The sequence below is a fragment of the Pundamilia nyererei genome, unplaced genomic scaffold (assembly GCF_000239375.1).
Source record: "Pundamilia nyererei isolate P.nyererei 1_Seehausen unplaced genomic scaffold, PunNye1.0 scaffold00176, whole genome shotgun sequence".
Taxonomy (NCBI): domain Eukaryota; kingdom Metazoa; phylum Chordata; class Actinopteri; order Cichliformes; family Cichlidae; genus Pundamilia; species Pundamilia nyererei.
The window spans coordinates 262,577-285,853 of record NW_005187577.1 but is presented as its reverse complement, the minus strand read 5'-3'; the positions used below and the strand labels follow the sequence as shown (position 1 = coordinate 285,853).

The 23,277-nt window shown below is 40.7% G+C and overlaps 1 protein-coding gene across 3 annotated transcripts in view; it reads left to right on the top strand.

Annotated features, from left to right (window-relative positions):
• The window catches only part of dgkg (diacylglycerol kinase, gamma), a 157,006-nt gene that overhangs the window by 53,659 nt on the left and 80,070 nt on the right, over positions 1 to 23,277 (top strand). For all 3 annotated transcript variants that reach the window (XM_005746255.2, XM_005746256.2, XM_005746254.2), the window contains 11 exons: positions 3,784 to 3,936; positions 4,373 to 4,422; positions 4,867 to 4,941; positions 5,330 to 5,449; positions 8,723 to 8,840; positions 9,311 to 9,399; positions 10,884 to 11,000; positions 12,111 to 12,209; positions 14,500 to 14,610; positions 14,703 to 14,776; positions 18,457 to 18,531. In XM_005746255.2, the coding sequence (XP_005746312.1) occupies positions 3,784 to 3,936; positions 4,373 to 4,422; positions 4,867 to 4,941; positions 5,330 to 5,449; positions 8,723 to 8,840; positions 9,311 to 9,399; positions 10,884 to 11,000; positions 12,111 to 12,209; positions 14,500 to 14,610; positions 14,703 to 14,776; positions 18,457 to 18,531 (1,081 nt within the window). The remainder of the gene's footprint in view (positions 1 to 3,783; positions 3,937 to 4,372; positions 4,423 to 4,866; positions 4,942 to 5,329; positions 5,450 to 8,722; positions 8,841 to 9,310; positions 9,400 to 10,883; positions 11,001 to 12,110; positions 12,210 to 14,499; positions 14,611 to 14,702; positions 14,777 to 18,456; positions 18,532 to 23,277) is intronic.

Sequence of the window (23,277 nt, the reverse complement as noted above, 5' to 3'; positions counted from 1 at the left end):
CACATAGTTATAGATTAGTCTGTGTGCACTGTAAAATAACAGCCCTGACTGTATTTTACTGTAATGTAGTGTGGAACGTGTAGCTTAGTGTAGTGCAGATACTGTTAGCGGCACATTTCCTCATGAGCTGTCCTTTGCATCTTTTATAAGAAATAATTTTTTAATTTATTTGATCATCCATGGCTTAGCTCACAAACCGGTGAGGTGACAAATCAGGACAAAGCTTGTTGTCTGAAACCAGAAAAAAAAAATCAGGATATAGATTCGAATCAGTGAATTCATGATGTAGCCATATTTTATTTCAAAATTCCAGTTCTAAAACTAATGACTAAAAAATGAATTCAGCACTTATATTTCGATATGTAAATCGTAACAGGGTTAAAGTATGCATCTCACATCATGGCCACAGTGCAAAACACAAAAAATAGTTCTCCTTAATAATAATAATAATAATAATAATAATTAGAGCTAATAAAGCTACCTAATATAAGCAAATAAAATTAACTAAAACTAAACTAACTAATCAGATTTAATTGACAACAATATGTCCTCTCAATAATATGATTTATCACAGTTTTTGTATTAAAGTGTGTCATACTCAGACTCAGAATGCAGGTCAGTGAGTTTATTTACATCCATCCATCCATCCATCCATCGTCATCCGCTTTGTCCGGGGTCGGGTCGCGGGGGCAGCAGCCTAAGCAAGTTTATTTACAGTCTTTCAAAAAAGAAAAAAACATCCACAGTCTCTATGCACAGTATCCAAGCCGACAGTCCAAGCAGTCTTTAGACTCGATAACGAAACAGACTTTTCTCTCCAACTTACACTCACAAATCCTCCTTGAGGAAAACAAAGGGAGCCTTTTGATATCCAGATGAGGGGCAGGTCAGTCGATTGCCAGAGATGTGCTAGGCCAGAAGGTGGGGACCAAGAGGATCCCGCGTTTGAAAGGTGCGGTAACCACACAAAAGCACACAAACAGATAGGCAGAGAGAGGAGACAGAGATCCAAGGTGGAGAGAGAGAAAAACTGGCAGGAGTACCAGGAGGAGTGAAACCCAAAGAAAAAAAATCTTTTCACACCCAGCAGGTAAACTGAGGGCCACCATCTGACATGATATCCCAAAGGAATCCGATGCAGCTGGAAGACATGATTGGTCATTAGCTAGGCTGTCTCCAGTGTGGATTGCAGTTGGGTAAGGTGATGAAGTGGGCTGCTTTAGAAAACCAGTCAACAACAGTAAGGATGACTGTGTTACATGCTGAGGGGGAAAGGCCGGTGCTGAAGTCCAGGGGTATGTGGGACCAAGGTCACCTGAGCATAGGAACAGGTCAAATGTATAGAGCAAGAAGCTTTGTTTTTGGGACAAACCTGGCAAGTAGACACATATTCCCAGCCATCTTTCTTGAGAGAGGGCCACCAGAAAAGACGGAGGAAGGTTATCATGTGGTCAGTGCAGAGATAGCAAATGAACCTGGCTGTATGCTCCCAGTGGATGATGTGAGCCAGAGGATGGTAAAAACAAATGATAGGTGGTCTGTTGCTCTGGTCTGGTTCCTCCTGTTGAACATTATGGATCAGGGAGTCGATCTCCAACATCAGAGTTCCAACAATACAGGAGGGTGGCAGAATCGTAGTCTCCTCTGCCGAGGCATCCGAGGGTAAGAACTGATGGGACAGGGCTTCGGGTTTGTCATTCCAGGAGATGGGGCTATAAGTAATGACAAAGTAGAAGTGTGCAAAGAAAAGGCCCCACCTGCCCCGCCAGTATCCCCACCTTTACTGCCAGGCTCCATCTTTTAAACCCAGACTTTCCCACAATGTGGGGCCCATGGCAGGGGGCGCGCGGGATGAAAAGGGGGGAAAAAAACAAAACGCTTGGACACTGCTAGCACGGGCGCCTACAGAAACGCAAAGCAGGAGATGAAGCATAGCTGAATGTGTTTCCAAACCAACTTCTTTCTAAGCCAAAGACTAGAAAATATAATGAAGCATATCTTCCCTTTGGCTTCACCTGCACAAGTGCCGAGGTAGGTCTCCCCTGCAGGATTAATTTTCCCTTCGTCGGGAGCAGCGCTGGGCTCTTCAAATCACGGACAAACAGTATCCCACATTCCTGATTTTTAGTTCACAAACACTTGTTGTAATGACTAACTACTCCTGATATTTTGGAGATGTTAGCTCTTTATACAGTAAAGTTACAGTGGGATACAAATAATATCAGGCTGATCCTGCCACGATTTGTTCCCCGGTTCAAATCACGGATAAACAGCATCCCACAGTTGTTTATGTTTTTAAACCCATTTTGCACAGAGAGGCATTTTTTGAAAAATGTATTGATAGCAATGTTGAATATTATTACACAGGAAAAAAACAACTACACGCAAAATAATTACACCGTGATGCCTCTGCCTTTTTAAATGGAGGGACAGTAACTGTGTGCATGTAAGCGTGTAAAACCTGCAGATAGTCAGATTAACAGTATTTCGTCTCTGTCTGCCATTCTGCAATTCATCTCATGTAAACAATGACGTGCCGCACAGCGTGACGTGAAAAAAGGCACATACCTTTGACGTTGTGTGACGAACTCTGTATTCCTCGTCCACACATAAACACAAAAAAGGATTTTTAAAAAAAATCTCAGTTTTCGGTGATTCGAAACACCGTTTGTGTGGACGACACAGCTGCGTTTTCAAAAATACCCGCGTAGGTGCGGACGTAGCGTAAAAGAGTTAGTAGTTTACTTTATTACTACCTGTAATTTATTGCAGATTACTTCTATTTGCTTAATTGTTTACTAAATGTTTGAGGTGTGAAATAAACCGCAATGGAGCAAAATATGGGCGTGTGTGGTTGGAGGATGTGTGCGCGCGTGCACATTTTTCTTGTAAAACAAAGGGGGGCCCAGCAAAAGAAGTTTGGGAACCACTGTTTTAACCGGTGAGAACAGACATTAATGAAAATGCCTTTTTTGCTAGTGTACAAGCACTCACCAGCCTGGATGCGCTTGAGATGTTTGACAGGAGATAGATGAACACAACCCAGCTACATGGGCTGTTCTCCACACTCTGTTTCCCCTTCCAAGTCTGCTCGTTGCTCTGAGGAAATGGTGCCGAGACTGGACGTTTTCTTGTGTGCAGGTCCCCGGGATTCGTAGTCCTTCCTCGGATGAAGTTCCCGCATTCAATTGTCCACCCTGATAAGCGAAGTCAGTCTATCATTTCATCGACAGAGGCAGCCTCTTCAGCCAATATCCAAAAGTCCACTGAAAAATCATCCACACTCTGCTTACCTTGACGCAGGGAGAAGCTTTGTGTCTCGCCAGCTGAGCTTCCTGCTGAACGAGCCAGTGACAAGAACAGAGTTGAGTCCGCTGAGTCTGTTTATGGCTTGAGCTTGAACAGGCAGGACTCAACCGCAGACTCAGAATGCAGTTCGGTGAACGCTTTCAATGTTGAAGCAACAGAATAAGCCATGTGTTTAGTGTGTGCTGCAATGTGGAATTGATTTAACTTGAATTGTTTCATCTAGGTGCTGGTAATCCAATTACATCCCCTCACATGGCTTCTGTTGCAGCTGTACAGCGAGGTGTTTTGTCCACCGGTTCTCCACTGTCTCAGGGACATGCACAGTGATTGGGGTTCTCCAAAGTGTCATACGAATGCTTAAATGTATAATTTACTGGTGCTTTTACTGTGTATGCTTAATGAGGAAACTCAGCGGCGTAGAAAGAGTGATGGGTGCTATGAGTAGCTTTGAAAGTTTATGTTGTACATCAACAGAGAGGACCCACTCTGAGAAGCATTTGTCACTGCGGAGGAGCCCATCACCTCAGCGAGCCTCCCCACTGCCGTCACCCCAGGTGGTCTTTCTCAAGGACATTGTCTGCTACCTTTCCCTGCTGGAGAGGGGGACGCCTGAAGACAAGTTGGAGTGTAAGTGACAGTGATGGAAGTGTGTTTGTGTGTGTGGGGAGTATGATAGAGGTGGGAGCAGCTGACATGTGCAGTGTGTGTGGCCTCTAAAGCTAGCCTGCTAGCTCAGGTTGACAGAAAGTAAGTAATAAGGCTATTCCCTCCATCTGGCTGTGTCAACAGTGCCTTAGATACACCACTAACAGCTCCCTCAAAGGGCAGGTCAGTGACATGCTTAAGCCCCGCTGTGCCCAATTGACTTCTTTACTGTCTGTGGCTATATTGGCACTGACTATCAAGGCTAATCTTCTAATTAGTTCCTTTGCTGCGGTACAGAAGAAGCACTTCTTTAACCCAGTGGCCATCTGGATAGAGTCCAGGAATGAATGTTACAGCTTCCGAGAGCTACTAATTATCTGAGTCATCATGGGATCTCTGTTCTCTCCTTTCCCTCTAGTCATGTTCCGGCTGTACGACACAGATGGCAATGGGGTCCTGGACAGCTCGGTAAGTGGACTCCATTTGCTTTTGCATCTCCCTCGTGTTTCCTCTCCGTCTCTCTCAGCCTCTCCCTGTCTTTGCGTCTCTGTGTTTTGTTCCTTCTCTTTTCACTTTGTACACAGCAGCTCCAAGAATAGTAACCTCGACATTCAGTGACAGCCTTGTGTTTACATAAGATCATCTGTAATGGATCTCTTAAGTTTAATATTAGCCACGTGTCACAGAGATCACATAAACAGACAGATACAGGTTATACAAAGAGGGAAATACATAAAACATTCAGACTTTGTTTTACTTTGCATTTCATGTTCGGAACAATTCCGATAACAATGGCTAAAAAACATGTTCAGGAAAAGACTGGTCTTTGCTCCGTGCTTGAAATGAGAAGCTATTCTAAAAGCTAAAATGATAGTTTCTCTGTCCTGTAAGTTATGCTTTGTCTTTACATAGGAGCTGGATCGCATCATTAATCAGATGGTGCATGTGGCAGAGTATCTGGAGTGGGATTCAACAGAGCTACGACCGGTGAGCAAACACACTCACCAGTTGCAATAAAGTCTGATGGTGAACAGAAAGACAAACATCTATTGAGGCCTCTATGCGAATGTCTATGCATCCTTGATGTCTCCCAAAACCTAAGCTGACACCCATAAAGTGGATTTTAATTCCAAAAAGTAAAGTAAAGTTAAGACCCAGTGAGAACATATATCAAATTTTGTACACAATGTATAAAAACCACTTTATCCCACTTTATTCTGAGGTTTTCTGACAGTTAGAGGGAATTATTACACTAACTCTGCATTTCAGTTGCGTCATATTTGCCTGATCTAAAATCCACTGTGGTGTACAAAATTACAGACATATGTATCATAGTCAAATACTTATGGGCTGAAGTGTACCTGTGTATCTTTAGATACTGAAAGAGATGATGGAAGAGATCGACTACGACCGAGATGGGACGGTCACCTTAGAGGAGTGGATCAGAGGAGGCCTCACAACCATCCCTTTACTTGTCCTGCTGGGCATGGATACGGTATGTGCTTGGAAAAGTGTATGTTTACTTTGCAGTGTTTGAAAGCATTTCTATACTATTCTGGTGTTTTTGTATTGAACTGTAGGGTTCTTACTCACCTACACGAACTGTTAAGGTTTTAGATTTTAGACCAGGGGTCGGCAACCTTTCTGATGATGAGTGCCATCTAAACTTTCCTCAGAAGTCAATTTGCCATATGATTGCATTAGCAATACATTTGATAACGCTCTATATTAACAGTTACACACTATATAGAACAACTTAATAGAATTATATTTGTTTGCAGATGTTGGCAACTATCAGCGAATAGTTATCAGCTATTTTGAAACAAAACAAAGACACTTTTTATCCATAACAGCAAATGAACTGTACAACAGAAAATGCAAACGCTATTTATGGTCTCCTCACAAGAATGATAAGAAAAATAAACTAAGCCAATATGGCATGTTTGTTAATACAGAGATACACATGTTAATGTGATCTCTGGTCTCCCGCTCAGAGACACAGGTCTCCGAGTGTTCAGCATTCAGACGGCTGCCTGAGGACACTCATGTGAGAGAAAATCTGCTCACACAGATATGTAGAACCAAATACTGTCAATAAGGCCTCTGCAATGTTCTGAAGACAGTTAAACTTGTCAGGTAGTGATGTCCAGCAGGTGAAAATGCACAGCTGTGGATTCCAGCTGCATTTGTATTTCTGCAAACTTTGACCCCCACAGAGTCAAGGTTTTTATTTCAATCAGCTGCGTTTCAATGTCGCATTAACTCAGCCAGTTACTGCGAGACAAATCCAGCTGCTCATTAAAGCTTTCTGGTTTGATCAGTCTCGAGTCTACGAATGCTGATGCTGCGCTGAAGCATTTGAAGTGTCGAAATGTGGAAATTTCAACATCGCTTGAAAAAACTGCCAGCTAGCAACATCCCTCTTACCGGTAGGCTAAGTTATTTTTAGCCAATTACAAGTTGAATCTGGTAGTTGGAGTTGTTAGCTAAGATACCGTCATTAAGAAGCGGCACAACTAATCTGTCTATGCGAGCTAATTTGCGATGTGCACCGCTGGCCCGGCCATTTGTTTTTTAATGCACCTTCTCAGATTAATTCACTGCGTGTTGTGCCCAGGGCTGGACTGGGACAGAAAATCGGGCATTTTGACTAGAGACCGACCCACCAGGTATTAAAGCTATAAAGCCTTGGAATGAAAACAAATGCTGTTGTGACAGTGATGTACACTGTCTTGTTGGTATATGTATGATTTCTATACATTTTACATCAAATGAAAACTTTGGGTGTCAGATAATTATTTATTAAAAGCTAGACATTTTAAATGAGAATAAGAAAGAAAAGTATTTCTTTGTGCCCCCCTTTCCCTGTTAATGCCCTACCTGCCCCCCTGGCAAAACTTTGCTAGACCCGCCCCTGCACAGTTACCAGCTGTCAGCTACCTATAAAGGATCCTGGTGTTATTTGTCTCTCAGAAACAGTTCATAACTTCCCTTCAACTCATTCATGTCACCTAAAAGGTAAACCTGTTTCTCCATCACCTGTTCAGCTCTGATGATTCAGTAAGGACATCTCCTGGTTTCATCTTCATGTTTCCCTCTCACCACATATCCAAACCAATATCATGACCAGCAGCTTTACAGCTGTGGCTCCAGCAAACATCAGCTGATGCTAGAAATTAATATTAAACAAATTCTGATCAAGAGCTGATCAAGCTTAAACGTGCTGCTGTTGTTTAGCACGACATCCGCTGGTTTCCTCTTTCTGGCGCAAAGTGGGCGATAAACAAGCAAGAGAGAAAAGCCGATCAGCTGATCATTGATCAGTTTCATGATTGAAGTAGCAACAGGAGATGGAGGGGGAAGAATGAGAGAAGAAGAGGCAGCTGCAGCGTGAAGACAGAATAACTCAAGCTTCTTTTCTTTCATTGTAGCTGAAGTACGGGACAAACTGTTTCTTTTCAGCTCAATACAAAACTCGTATTATTTTCTCTGAATACGAGACGATTCCATTTTTTACGGGACGGTTGGCAACTCTAATAACTAACCTTATGAATAAAATAAAGTTCACTATCAGTAACATCATAGCACCCACCCAGCTGTATAGAAACTCCGTCATGCTAGCTACGAGTTATTGTAACTGACTGTAAAAAGTCAGCACAACGAAAACTCCACCTAAACTTGGTTTATATCTGACCCAGATAGACTGCAGGTCATAACTTCTTACCTGAAGTTCAGTTCACCTGTTGCCTCAGGTCTCTCCTCCTCCTACCTCCACTTTCCCTCATCCACCTGCTGGCCTCTGTGGAAGCTCCGCCATAGCCACCACCAAACAACTGAGTTATTTTTACACATCTGCCAGCATCTGGCCAATCCACCATCTTTCATTGTTTATACCGTTACTAAAAAATAAAAAAAATAAAATCATGGGCCCATAAAAATGAAAAATCACCATAGTCCCACCAGGCAAATGGCCTGTGGCCAGTCATCAGTTAACCCTTCCCCGGTTTGCCGACCCCTGTTTTAGACTTTTCTCTTTATTGTGTGCACCTGAGTTGCAGATTGTGTAACAGTGTTGCTTTCTGAAATCTAATATATCAAAATAAAGAAAACACATTGTATGTCCTTTGTTAATATCATTACACTACTCTTATTCGTTTCATTATTTTCGAGTTACTCCATAATTGACCTGGAACGCATAGTTACCATAGCTACAGTTCCACGCATAAACAAAAATACCGATCGTAATGAGGACACACAATCAAAGATGAATCAAAGCAAAGATGAAAAGCAGTCCAAAGAGATCACCACAGTGATTCTCTACAGATGGAAATGGAGACTACAGTGCTACAAGCCTGACTGCTAATCGCTGCCTTTGTTAAGATCAGATAAATGTAACCACCATAAAAGTTATTCCGAAAAGATGCATTTTCCATAAAGAACAGCAACATTTTTTTGCTCCAGGCTGTTAACGTGTTTTTTTTTAACAGTCTTACACAGAGACTGATTCTCTTTTGGAGCCAGCCTGAAGAGGTCTTTAGAAGATTTGCAGTTTTTGCTACTTCCACACTGGCTTCATTTTTCAGACATGGCCTTTTTCTTTCCTGGTTTTTCTTACAGGAGTATGTATAGATGCTAAATCAGTTATTCAGGAGAGAAAACATGCTGTATATCACTGAAATTAAGTGTTGCTCGAGTTTAGTTGGGATGGTCCTGTTAGGAGAATGAATCGTGTCCTATTTTAATTTTCACTCTTGTTGTGTTGTCCTAGAATGTGCAGGAAGATGGGCAGCATGTTTGGCGTCTCAAGCACTTCAACAAACCAGCCTACTGTAACTACTGCCATACCATGCTGCTCGGAGTGCGCAAACAGGGCCTCTGCTGCTCCTGTGAGTCTCTGCACCTTCCAACGTCTCCTTGTTGGTCTTTCTGCTTTTGCGTCTCCTGGTGTCTATTATTCTCCTGCTCTGACTTCCTCCTCTCAGCGTCACTGTCACTATGTCAGACTGAAATTTAGGCTGTTTATCGTGCCTGAGTGTGTCTGAGTCAGTGTTGTTTTCGATTAAAAGTCCTCACAGCCAGCATTAAAAACGCATTAATGATGCCATTATGTGTAATTTCATTATTGAATTCTCCCATGTAGGAACCGCTTCTGAAGGGCTGATGTTATTGTCACTGTTGATTGCAAGCACTTATAGATTGAAACGATCTTCAGTGTAATTAACTTCTTATTAAATTCCCTGCCAGTCATGTTTTCAGTTGGAGTTACTGGACAAGACAAATAGGTTTAAGAAAGATTGTTTAACAATTCTGCAGCTTGTTTATGATATAAAGTAATTTTACCCTTGTTTTTTTTTAGTATGCAAATACACAGTACATGAACGCTGTGTGTCCAAAGACATCGCTGCCTGCATCAGCACCTACGCCAAGTCACGCAGACACACCAACGTAAGTACAATCAAAGGGTTCATTCTGCACACAGTGTTGCTGCTGGGTAATGAGACGGGAATACCGAGCAGCCTGTTGAGCAGATTCCTGCTGGCTCGTGGTCTCTTTTAAAAGAGCAGCGAGGATCATGGGATTGCCTTTGAGGTCATGTAAGGTTCTCTGTGTTTTAGCACTGACACGCTGAAGCAGTTGAGAATGATTACACTGACTCGGGTCACATGTTGATTATGCTTTGTAGAGCACATTTCCTTCCTTTTGGACTTATTAGAGCTTCATTGTAGCCTCGAGCAAAGTCTCTCTCTAATTATTAACTTAATATATTGGATTACCGATGAACTGTTTTGGTAATCTGTTTTTTATTTCCACTGTGAGCGCGTATTTTGTTTTCTCCATTTCAAAACTTTTGAACTGGAAAGGACTTTTCAGATCTGACATCTCTGAAATTGTTTCACAAACCTCTGCTGACCATTGCTTCTACGAAACTGCCTCTCTAAGATGTTCTTTTTCTACCTCTTTGTGTTACTGACCTGTTGCTAGTTAACCTAATTCACTGCATACTGTTCCTCCAGTTGTTTCTTTTTAGTGCAACCTACTAATCCAGCTTTTTCTAATTTACGCAATTTCCTTAGAGATTATTAAAGTATTCTGATTCTAATTTTCTTCGACCCAATGAGAGTTCATTTGAGAAACATTGTTGTTCAAATTGAGTTTTTAATGGCATGAATTTTTATTTTTAATTAAATGAATGAACTTTTTCTTTAAATTGTACATTTTCTGGGTTTAAACATTTGATATGTTGTCAGTGCTCTGTGGTGAATAGAAATAATGAAATGAAATAAATAAAATGAAATTTGCAAAAGTTGATAATAGCTTTTACAAGATTAAAAAAAATATCTTACTTCATATCATACTCACCTTATAGGACTTCAGTGACTGTATAATTTTGTGCAACTCATTTCCTCATATCTCTACAGCAGAGATGACTAATAGAACAGCAATAAGCACATGAATGGGAAGTATAATTGACTGAAGTGCTTTGAAAAAAAATCTACAGATAGATACTGAATAGCAAACGTGACTATTAGTGGCAACTGTAAAACCGCTGTTATCAGAGCTTTGCTGAGGTAACAAAACAAGTTTGTAATATGTGCAACAAGGTTTCAGCAAAATTCTTGAGGCTAGCAGAGATGCTTTTGCCTTTTAGCTTAGAAAATGTGCCTCATCTGTTAGTGTTATTACTGTTGCTCTATTCATGCATGTTTTCTCTTTAGATAAGCAGTGCTGGGGAGTACCAGCATTTCATAGCTGCTTTACATTTACTAGATTTTGAAACCAGTTCTGCAATATTTTTAAAAGGTGTTCAGCAATATTTGTGAAATAAAATATGAATGAATTTGAACTAACAGCATGCACCATTGAATACAAAATTGAAAAGCATTAAATACTTGAATAAAAAATGTCCTGTTCTCCTGTTGTTTCTCTAGGCTATGCAGCATGTATGGATGGAGGGTAACTCTCCTACCAAGTGCGACCGCTGTCACAGAAGCATCAAATGTTACCAGGGCCTCACTGGCCTGCACTGCGTCTGGTGTCAGATCACTGTGAGTCGCTGCCTTATATAAACTCAGATGAACTATTAACAGGAAACATTAATCTCTAGAAGTACACAGCAGTGTCAACACTGCCATACAGAGGAAGACAGCAGTAGATATAGACAAAGATGAAGACGAGGGAAAGGCTGCTTAGCTAAAGTGAAAGCAAAGTAAGCTCTAAAGCCTTAAGAACATGGATGACAGTTCCTTAAATAGAAAAAAATCTGAAGAACATAATTCAATTAAAGAAACGTTTGCACAGCCTAAATAGATATTTTAAGCCAGGTTAGATAGTTTCAAGTGTTTGTGTTACTGTTGTTCTCTATTCCCCGTTCCTTTATAAAACAGTTTTTTACTAATTTTTTATGTGTTTGTGCAAATTTATTGTCTGACTTGCAAAAAGCTAGCAAGAGAAAGGTGGTATTTAAGGCTATTTTTACCTTCACTTGGTGTACTTAATAATCATAATCATATATATTTTATTACCAGATGATAATTATTGATTGATCAGTCACTCTAATAGTGTAACTGGAGATGCATGTGTATACAGGTATCTATATACTGATGGGAGTTTTATCCATAATAACATAAAGCTAAATATTAGTATAGTGTTATTAAAAGCAGTAATTATTTTAGCAGTGAAACTAATTAAAGTATCTGAAGTACAGCTTGTACTGAGTAACCCCATGTACATTACTTCTCTTAGTATATACCTAATCCTTCTGCAAACTACTATCAGACAAACCACAACATAACTGAAACTGTAATGTCTCCATAATGTGATACATGAATACACAGACCTTCATATATATTTTACTTGTCATTGCACTTCAGATCCTCTAGGTGTCAATGCTGACTTTGAATTTTCATGACTATCAAAAACCCACAGCCAAAGCTCTCACAAATCTCTTGTATCAGTATTAAAGACATCTTGCTCAGAAATACAAAGTGATAGCTTATTGATTGGTCCTATATGACCTGTCAAACAGTCAATACAGCCCATTAGTGAGAATGCCCTCAGAAGAATAGCTTTTCGTACTGGTAGTGTTTAACAGACTCAGTCTCACAGATGGATGACGCCCACAGTTCTTATGTTTCTGGCTTTCCTCTCTGTTGTAGCTCCATAATAAGTGTGCATCTAATGTGAAGCCAGAGTGTGATGGAGGAGCCTTGAGGGACCACACTCTGTTGCCCTCGTACATCTGCCCTGTCGTCTTGGTAAGAATGCATTCCTCTGTACGAGAGCGTGCATACAGCAAAAACTCAAATAGTTTTAATTCACCAGTTTAACATTTATTGGACTCTTCAAAAATCAATTTAACAAAAAATATGTGGTCAGAGTTTAGAAGTTTGGAGAAGTTGCTGCAGTTCTGTAGGTAAAAACAGACCTGCTCCATTAGGGTGAGATCAAGCATTTGATCAAGCATTTGCGGGTGGCTGTTGCTCAGGAGGAAGAGCAGGTCACTTACTGATCGGACGGTTTGTGGTTTGATCCTTGGCACCTCCAGTCTGTATGCCAAGTATCCTTGGGCAAGATACTAACCCCAAGTTTCTCTCTGATGCATCCATCGGAGTGTGAATGTCATTAGAAAAGCTCAGTTTAGAGTCAGCACTTGTGAGAATGGGTGTGATTGGGTGTTGTATACAGCACTTTCAATGCTCCAGGAGAGTAGAAAAGCGCTATATAAGAATCAGTCCATTTGACGTGCAGTACATTTAAGGAAAACTCTGTGATGCATTCATTTACCTCATTTGGTCAGGTATCAGTTTATCAATTCATAACTTTTAGGTATTTATTTTCCTGTTGATATTGTGTCTCTCGCTCTTAAAGTGAAACTACCTTAAAAATGAGAGATTTACCTTTATGTAATCACCCATTTACAGACATAAACTCTCTCTAAATACAAGTAGTTAGATGTAATGTCACCACAGTGATGTCACCCATTGTGACATTCCCCGTTCTAGTTTTGAAAGGTTACTGCACATCCACTGGTATCCCGACACCAGACAGGAGGCAAGTGTGACAGGAATAATGAGTTAATGCTGATATAATGCACGGCCATTATACATTTGCTATGTATGGCTATGCAACTATTTCATGTTCTGTGTGAAATGACTGAATGTTTCCTAAAAACCTCCCTGTGGAGGTTCTGGAAGGTTAATCAAAGGAAGTCAGTGTTAAACGTGACAAATCGTTATTTATAAAACTTCCTTTTGTCACCGCATGGCCGAGTTACAACCTCCAAACACGTTCGTCTTTTTCACAATCAGCAAATATTATTAAAAGCAGTGATTGTTTTAGTGGTGAAAACAATCATTGGAGTATTTTTATGCTCCTCACTTTTAATTTCTCACACAAATCCATAAGTGACAAACTGATACATATCAAGCTTGAGTGCCAGAGCACTTTCTGGAATCTGCTGAAGCCACTCTTCCAGTTTCAGGGTTAAAGCTTCTAATGATCACCACATCTATCACATCTGTAAACATCTGCTCCTGTCAGCCACCACTTGTTTGTCCAGCAACTGCTTGTCTGTCTGGAGCTCAAAGTCCTACAGCACCTTAGCCCTGATGTTCCCAACTACCTTTGGTGGTGTCTCCTATCAGGAGTTGGGGACTTCTAGTCCCCATGTGGCACAGATATTCACGCACACTATCTCAGCCACTTGGTCGCACCTTTCAGTGTACACTACCCCAGCTTGAATCTTAGGTCCTCGAGAGCATCTGCAGTTTGTGCCCTGACTGTATGATAGACTCCTGCATCTGTGAATCTGGTGCTGAGGGCCAGTTCTTTATAAGAACAGGAAAGAACAGAGGCTCTGAATATATTCTGCCATGATCAGAGCCTCTGTTCTTTCCTTTACTTCGGTTCTGTTCGTGCCACTGGTAGAATTTCTTGATGTCAGCTTTTTCCTCTGTCTGTTGATGGTACATCCCATGCAGAGGCTTGGTCTTCCATCATAGTTCTTTCTTCCTTTTCCTTATCACCATCTGTCTTTAGCTGTCTGAGGCACTCTTGGAGCAGCTCATCTTTGGGGGCTATCGTCCTGCTGTATTCATAGGTGCTTATTTTTTGCTGCTGAGTTGTGACTGACACACAATAATCTTCGCCCTCCTACTGTCTGTTGCTCATAGAGCCTCAGGGTGCTGGACTTCAGCTGGAGACCTCTGTACATTCTGAGGAGTTGTTGCATCTCGACATAAGGAGCATCTGTCTCCTGTGGACAGTTTATTATTCCAGTATGGTATCTGATGACTGTTCGGTGAATGGCATGCTGTGATTGGAATCAGAATCCTGTGCTATTATTCCAAAGACACTAATGTTGCCACTGCGCTATCCAGCTGCTTTTTCATGGACTTGGACATTTAATTTGTATTTTGTTTTTAGTTTTTTTAGAGACAGGTCGTACAGACTAGGTTAGGTACACTTGTCATTTTACAACTACAATTAAATTTAATTTAATGAATGTGACCTGTACACAGTCAATCACTTCACCTTCATTCTCAGGACCGTCATTCTGGGGTGAAGCGAGGGGAGGGGGAATCACCTCCCAGCACCAGCCCTGATGACACCAATCAGACTTTTAAATTCTCCCCTGGAGATGGACAAGCACTCCAGGTATGCTGGCCGCTCACTCTGCACCTGTCATTTCTGCATGGTGCAAATAAAGCTGGTTAGCAGCTACCTGAATCTGTCCTTCCTCTATCCAGATAACCCCGCTTCCAGGCACTCACCCACTCCTGGTTTTGGTCAATCTCAAGAGTGGAGGGAGACAGGGGGAGCGGTAAGTTACTCTCACCCACAGGTCGACTCTCGCTTACCTCTTCGATTTAATAGACAGAGGTTATAAATCTCATTTGACATTTGAGATAAATAGTTAATATTTCATTAATCAAACATAAATTCATTATCATTATTCTTTTATTTTTTGGAGTAAAATCTGAGGTATGTAATAGTCAGTTATTCCATTTAAAAACTAAACACTAAACAGAAATGAATCTGTCCCCTGCTGTGGCAAAGAGGACCCAAATGCAAGACTCGCAGACAAAGCAAAGTAAATTTCAAAAAATTTTAAGCACACAAAGTAACAAACGCAGACACTCTAGGACTGAAGGGAGACTGAAGCAGAAATCAAGAAATCAATCAAGATGATGAGACAGGTGGAAGTAAAACTGGAGGAAAAGCTCAAAAGACGGCAGAGGCATAAACAGGCATATACATGAATTCAATTACATTAATGCAACAAACATGCTCAGTAATTGCCAAACACATAAATGCCAACACTCGAGGAAGCTGGAGGTTAAAATTCCCGAGGAAATGCTTTAACAATGATCTGTATAAATAAAATGAGACGAGTGAAAAGTTACTTCATTAACACCAGTTTTCTTTGTTTTTCTTTAAACTAAGTTTATGACATACCTCTAAAGAAAACATCTGGCCCACGAGTTATCAGCTATAGTGACTAACTTGGCTTTCCTATAACACACAAGCACCTACTACAGCAAGTGTAGAACTTACCCACAGTGCATTTACTGCTCATAGCTTAGAGGGCTCTGTTAAATCAACCCCATCATTGAACAAGACAAAAGTGTACCACACCTGGTGCATGGACGTTTGTTACCTAAGCACCTCCCACTAATAATCCTGCTATTCTCAGGTCTATTCTCACTGTTCTTCTAGCAACCTGGGAATTCCATTATATTACAGGGGCTATACTGAACTGAGACACAAAGAAGTAAATACAAAACAATGCACAAAATGTAAATCATCAACGTGTAGTGGATAATTTCAAATAGGACAGTAATTTTAGGTTCTTATCCATACACTTCTGGTTGGGAGGTTTATTCTGCTGTCATATGTTATATTATAGTGTTTCATGTTCGCATTAAACATGTCCAGAGTTTCACATAATGAAAGAATAAGGGACAGTTGTCTCAAAGAAGCTAAAACAGCTTGTTTCAGACAGTACATGAATCATGGGGTCTCCCCCTAAAACTTTGATGTTTTATGATGTTTCTATTACAAATATGATGACGTCCGGCTGTTAAGGCATAATTGTGATGTTGTAGGGTGTTAGACTGAGAAAATAAATAATGTGATTTACAACTCTGTCCTTATGATATATTATTTGATATAGTTTCTTGGAATCTTTCTTTCAACCCAAATTCTCATGTCCCTAAAGGCCTAATGTATTGTTTCGAAGTTTGAAGACGATCAACCTTGACCAACCTTGGCCCCGTTTTCACCTAGATATGATTAGCTTGAGGTGTTTTTGGTATCTACTGTCAGACAAAGTTTGAAAATTATATTTTGAAAACTGTGGACAGCAGGCTGCTATCAAACAGACAGAACCGATTACATACTCCCTCCCTTCGGGGGAGAAAAGGAACTACTCTAACATTATCTAATCTGGAAAAGATGACAAGAAGAAGAAGGACAAGAAGGACCCCTTTATTTGCATTCTAAATACAACATGGATCTGGTGGCCTCATATGCATGGACAAATTAGTTACACTCAAAGACTCCCGAGTTGAAATCCATAGAATGATTCCTCAAGAGCAAAATGGTAAAAAAAACAAAACAACTAGAACTTCTAGGAGGAAAAAAGGCTTTTTAAAACTTTACTTTGGGGCAAAGTCATCTCTTCAGCATTCCTCTTTTTTTTTCTTTCAATTGGAATTGGCCGAGATAGGCCCCAGCCTACAGTGACCCTGAATTAGATAAGCAGTTAAGACGAATGTGATTTGACAGGTCATTCTATACATCCTTTCTATGTCCCACATCCAATGAAATGAAAGCTAATTTACAGAAAAATAGGTGCCCAGAGGCGTTAGCAGGATGCTGAGACTAAAATCAGCTTTGATTCAAGCTTTTTTGGAGCCATTATGAGAAAATGACAGTATTTTTACTTATGCCAAAGAGGGCGCCAACATTTCTTCACCTCCCTGCCAACGCTCTGAATGCTGTCATTTAAAGAGGAAGAGATACAAGCTTTAAATTCATGTCTCCATTGTCTCATTGTACCCCACCTAACTCACAAAAGCCTGTGGCTCTCCCCCAGTTTGATACATTACCATAGCAACGCACTCTTTTGTTACAATTAGAAAGGAAATTATTATCTATTAATAGAACAAATAAACAGTTTAAGCAGGAAACCAGAGACAGAGGCTGCTATTTATGTCTGAGTTCAGTTTCATCTTTATTATAAGTGATGACTGCAAGCGCTGCACGAGTTGTAAAAGCTTCTCTTCTACTCAGAGACGTGTCAACAGATAGGATAGAGAGCTTAGGCACTTATTCACTAGCTGATATAAATATACTGGTACACTCAGTAGAAGGATATTAGAAGCCTGTAAAACTGCTTTTACGGCACACATGAACATGTTGGCGAAGGCTTTAATGAACACTTTACGTAACATCCACGAGGTTGCATGAAGCTGCCTTGTCAATGAGCAGCTCACTGAAAACGCTTGTGAACGCAAAAAGATGACTGTCCAAATGAAGGGCATGCAAAAAAAACCCTGTACCTTTCCTGCAGAACATGGGACACTGATTCAGAGCAATCAGATGTGTGTGGAGGTTGCAGAAGTCGTATAACATTCTAAATTAAATACATGTTGTCATGACTTTTATATCACCTCGATTGTATACCATTACATAAAAGTGAAAACTTGAGATCTTCATATCATACACATTTGTTGACAAACGAATGATGTGCATGCATTTTGTAACTCTAAAAACCTATGAAAGATTCTTATGAAAAACAGTAAATATATATATATATGAATGCAGCTGTCCCAGCAGAGTTATACTCGACTAAGCTACCCTAAGGCAAAAAGTTTACACTCATTAGGGAAACGTGGTGATTTTGTGGCAACATCATGCAGTTCATTTACATTTTTATTTATTTAGAACAACCACAGTGAGTGAGCACATGGCAACAGTGGGAAGGAATAACATTATTTTAAATAAGAAGACCATAGAAGACCACCTACAACAAACATGACAAAATACAAACTACAGGAAAGACGAGACAGACGTCAATGACATGTAGTAGTGCATATAAACACATGGGGAATGAGAAGACGAAAGCCAGTAAAAAAAATCTGAAGACCAATGGCCCTATTGGTTTCACACGCCAGACCATGTGTGCAATTTCTAAATGTGGTAATCGGGCTTATGGGCCTGATCATTGATGGTTTTCAATTAATTCGTAGGGCATGAGAATTTATGAAAGAACCAAGCTGATAAAATGTCTTTAGGTGGTCTTTGTGTTTGTTTTGCTGTTCAAAATCTGGTATTCCTGACAGATATGAATTTATAGACCAATCCAGCAGCACGTGGCACACCGCAGACCTGCAAAATTCTTGTATTTCATAATCTGTGTAATTTGAGCACTCATATAAGCCTGGTGTGTAATTACCATATTAACACTATAAACTGTCCTCCTCCTTTCCTCTTCAGGGTACTTAGGAAGTTCAGGTACCTGCTAAACCCGAGGCAGGTGTACAGTCTGGATCAAGGAGGGCCGATGGTAGGGTAAGTCTGCTGTGCTCATCTCTCTTTCCTTTGCAGTAGTAGTGGCTAGGTGAAGTTGCAGTAAATTGTGAACCCTTAATGACTTAAAAAATGAGCTGACTCAAGTTCTAAGATAAAGACTACCCAATTAAATAAAACAAAGACAAACAAACAAAGATGTTAATTTATTGAGGAGAAGTATGCTGTATTACATGTGTGTGAGGGAAAAACCATGTGAACCTTTGGGTGACCCCTTTTCTATTGAGATTCTTTTCATAGATAGACATTTTCCTCTGGTACAATTTGGAATTAATTGTTCTGCACATGATGACAAGCTGTCCTGGCACAGGTAGCAGCAAACACAAACCATGATGCTACCACCACCGTGTTTCACAGATGGAATAAGGTGCTGATACTGGATTACAGTTTTTTTTCTTGTCCCAAACAGAATATCATTCATTTTAACCAGAAAGTTTTTTGTTTTTGTTTTATTCATGAATTTCGTAGTTTCCTGGGGCTATACTATTTGGAATTAACATGTTCCCCTTGTGCTTTGTGTGGATTTTGTGCATGACAAGCAAGTCAGCTTAATTGGGGATTCTAAGCTATGTGAGAGTGTGAGGCTGTCTGTCTCACAGTGTTAGCCCTGTGATGGGCTCTCAACATTATGCCCCATGTCAGAAAGGATATGCTTTAGTGCCTAAAACCAGCACCAGCCCATTAGAGCATACCAACAAAAGAGAAACAATTAAACTCCCATTTTTTCAGCCGATATGATAGTTTGAACTAAAGCTAGTAGTATCCTCTGTTTTTGGGCTGAGTCAGGAGTTTATATTTCAGGATAAAAAGAGCATCATGAATATGAAATAGAAACATAAATTGTTCAGTCAGAGCGCTGTGCTGGGAGACCACCTCCTCCTGTCATGTTAGACTAACCTGCTGGAGGTCAGTGAAGGGGAATGGGGACACTGCGTTACTGCCGCGCTGTGCATTTGACCTCTTGACACTCACATGCGTTCCTGCATACGTCAGAGCTGAGCACAACTTGTACTTTGAAATGAATTCTGTTGGGCCCCCTTGTTCATTGGAAGAAAAAAAAAATGCCCTTATACAGCAGCACAAGGGCCATGAATGCTTTACCTTGAAGGTGAAGTGACTTCACCATCCTTTCACATCCATTTGTATGAGGCTCTCTGCTCCCTTTTCTGTTACTGTCTCTGCCTCTCTCTCAGTCACGACAAGCAAAGTTGCTGCCCTCGAGAGCCCATTGTAAGAAAAGAGACCCGATGACGCACACGGGTCTTTGGGGAGAATGCTGTAGATGGTACACGCTGCATCAAACACAGACACTGTGATACACTGATGTGATGCTGGACTCTAGAAAAGATATCAAAACGCTGATCTGGTTCTTGTTTTGTAGTATCTGTACTGTCAGTATACACTGTAGCTTACAGTTTAGTACTGCAACGTTCTGAACTAATCAGAGATATTATTGAATAAAAGTATCTTCAAATGGTTGATTCAAAGGCATTTGAATTACATTACATCAGTTTACATCAGTTTTGTTTGCCACTGCATTTTCAAAAGAAGATATGGACAAGACATATAATTGCTACACATGACACAAACAAAAAAAGAAAGCCCCAGTGCCTGTCTGCACAGCCATGGCAATGCTGGGGGGGGTTCATGTTTTTTTGAAGGAAAAAAAGGAAGTGACCATATTTGGAAATAACTGGGCTGCTAGGTTATTAGCCAATGCTAGCAAAGCTAGTTGGTAAGGTGCATCCACAAACTCTGAAGGTACAGCACACAGAGTAGCGGTTTTTGATACGGGTGACACGGGCGGGTGACACGGGCGGTTGCCCCGGGCGGCATAGTGGTGGGGGGCGGCATCACGTGCATCAGCAAAAAAAAAAAAAAAAAAAATTGCTCATACTCATGCTGCCCCGACACCAGCCAGCACATATTGGGAACGGCATAGGCACCGATCGGCTTTCTATCGCCCATTTGCTGGGCGTAAGGGTGCCCTTCGTTTGTGAGGTGCGCCTGCTGCTTGTTGCACAGGGAGGAGAGGGCGGGGCGAGGGGATTCTCTGATTGGCTGGAGCTCGCAAAATAAAATAAAATAAAAACAAAACAACAAACACAAAAACACCAGACGTTATGATACAGACTTATAATTTGCACCGGTGTTTTTTCGAAATTCTATACGCGAAAAGTGACCGCAAGAGCCCTCGGTGCGCCTGCTTGCTGCCAAAGTCAAAGTAAACTTTATTGTCATCTCCGCTACATACAGTCCAGTATATAGAGAGACGAGACGACGAGGCTCCAGTTACAGCAGTGCAAGAAAACAAACAATAAATATAAGAACAGTAAGAAAATAAACATACACTTTAGGACTCGGGGTAAAGGGATCAATAACAATTTGAAATTTGAAATTTACAGTTTGATGATTTAAAGTCTCACACAACCCGTCGAAAGGGGAGGGGGGCCGGCTCCTTCCAAATAGAGCACATTTCATTCATAATGTTGTAAATCCAAGCCCGTTATGTGTTCATGATTTGAATCCTGGGTTGTGCAAAATCCCAGAAATGCACCTTAGACAAAGTGAATCTGTGAACTGAGGTGTAGGTGTGTTAGATCATGTTGTGGTGATCCTCGAGTTGGTGGACTTATGTTCATACTGGAGTGCAAAATTAAAACCGATGGAAGATGGACAAGAAAAGTTCGAAGTCATCAGGTGCTCAGTTTAGAAAAATTATAAAAGAAGAGGAGGAGAAACGAGCAAAAGATACAGGTAAGCAGATATCATTGGATAATGGCAGGTCATCCTGAAAGAATCAGAATCAGAATACTTTATTTATCCCTAAGGAAATTATGTGGGTTACAGTTGCTCCATGAAGAAATGGTAAAAATAGTAACAGTAACAGACTAAACTCCAAACAATACATTATGCTACAGATTTTAATATTAATTAGTCAGTGTCAATTGTTGATTTGTCCTGTTCTCATTGTATGACGTATTATAATGGCCGTTTGCATACTATGCATACTCTCTCTCTCTCTCTGCATGTGTGTGTGTGTGTGTGTGTGTGTGTGTGTGTGTGTGTGTGTGTGTGTGTGTTTCCCTTGTAAAATTCAGTATGGCTCCAACAACAGTTTTATGTTAATGTACAATCCTTAATATGTTTTATGTGTGTGTGTGTGTGGCCTCTGTAAAATTTGGTGTTTTAACTTTGGAGCCAGCCTCAAGTGGCCATTAGAGGAACTGCAGGTTTTGCGGGTGGCTTAATTTTTCAGCCCCTGAGGTTTTTTTTTCTTCAGGATAATCCTTTATTAACTTGTTCTGTTGTCTGGGTCACACAAGAGGACATCATATTTAGAAGACTGTACCATAAAATTGCTCCCAAAAGCACCAACTAAACATGGTTAAGAGCACCAGTTCAGCGTCTCAAATTGGTGGTGAAGAGACAAATATCTGCTGCTTCTGCTGCTGCCCGTGTCTGCAGAATTAATAATATTTAAACAGGTGCCTTGTCAAATGTTCCAACATAGCTATGGAGAGTGAAATTAGCTATATGTATAAATTATCTGTATTTCTTTGTACCAGACTGTAAACATGCCTTTATGTTGTTAAATTTAGCCTTTTAACAGCAGTGTATTTTATACTGTATATAAAAGATGGATTTGGCATCACATTATCCATTGTTTTAGACTCATTTTGAAGCCTAAGCATCAGTGTTTTGGCCACCAGCATGTTGGTTATAGGGAGCCTGAAGTGACCATATTCAGACTAAAGGGTTGATTGCTAACTAATCAGTGGTCGCATGCTTAGTTAGCAAGCTGCATTCATAAACTGTATAAGTATTAAGCACAGACACATATGGCAATAGACATTTTGCCCTTTCAGGGCCCCTGTATTGAGTTTCTATCTGCAAACTGACTTGGGCTTGCTCAAAGAAAACCTGCTGGGCCCAGTCTAAACTGGAAATGGTCTGGGCCCTGTACGGTTCCTTCCACTGATATTATGATATATTATAATATTTGCAGTCTGTGGCTAAGAACATTGCCTTGTAAGTTCCACTTACAGTAATTATGTAACTTTTAATAACAAACTCCTCTGCCTGCTCAACTCAGCCTCAGTCCTTTTTCCTCAGTGCAGGGATCTGTCTTAAATGAGGTCATATGACTGTCCTGTGCAGCGGGAGATCTGTGCCGATGCTGCTAAAAGGGTGAAAGAGGGCCTACATTGAAAATAAACACATGCATACAAATAAACACACAGGGTCTGTTGTCACATAGAGGGTTAACTCACTGCCAGCTGAACTCCACAACTGTTACCATGGGCTCCTTAGCAACACTCACAGCAGGCATTGAAATGAGGGGGTAGATTTCTCTGAGTGATGTGTTTAGGGAACACGATTAGCTTGCTGTACTTACATTTCATGTCATTGCACATAATATGTCAACCTCCATGTATTATTTGTTGATGCACCAGCTTCCTTTAAGACATCATGCATAAATCAAACGGAAGATTTTAAATAGGTTTTGGTTAGATGTGAATGCATATTGGTGTTTTTTCTCTATATAGCCCTTAGGGGGTGCTGTTTGCCTTGTGGCTTCTGTGCCTTGTTCTAAGGTCTAGAAATAAACATACCACCTACTTTGATTCTGGGGAGGCAGTAACATAAGGGTAAGGCAGGCAGGTTGGTTGTTTCAGGTACCAGAGAGGCATGAAATCTAATCCAGAAGGAACAGCTGGATTATAG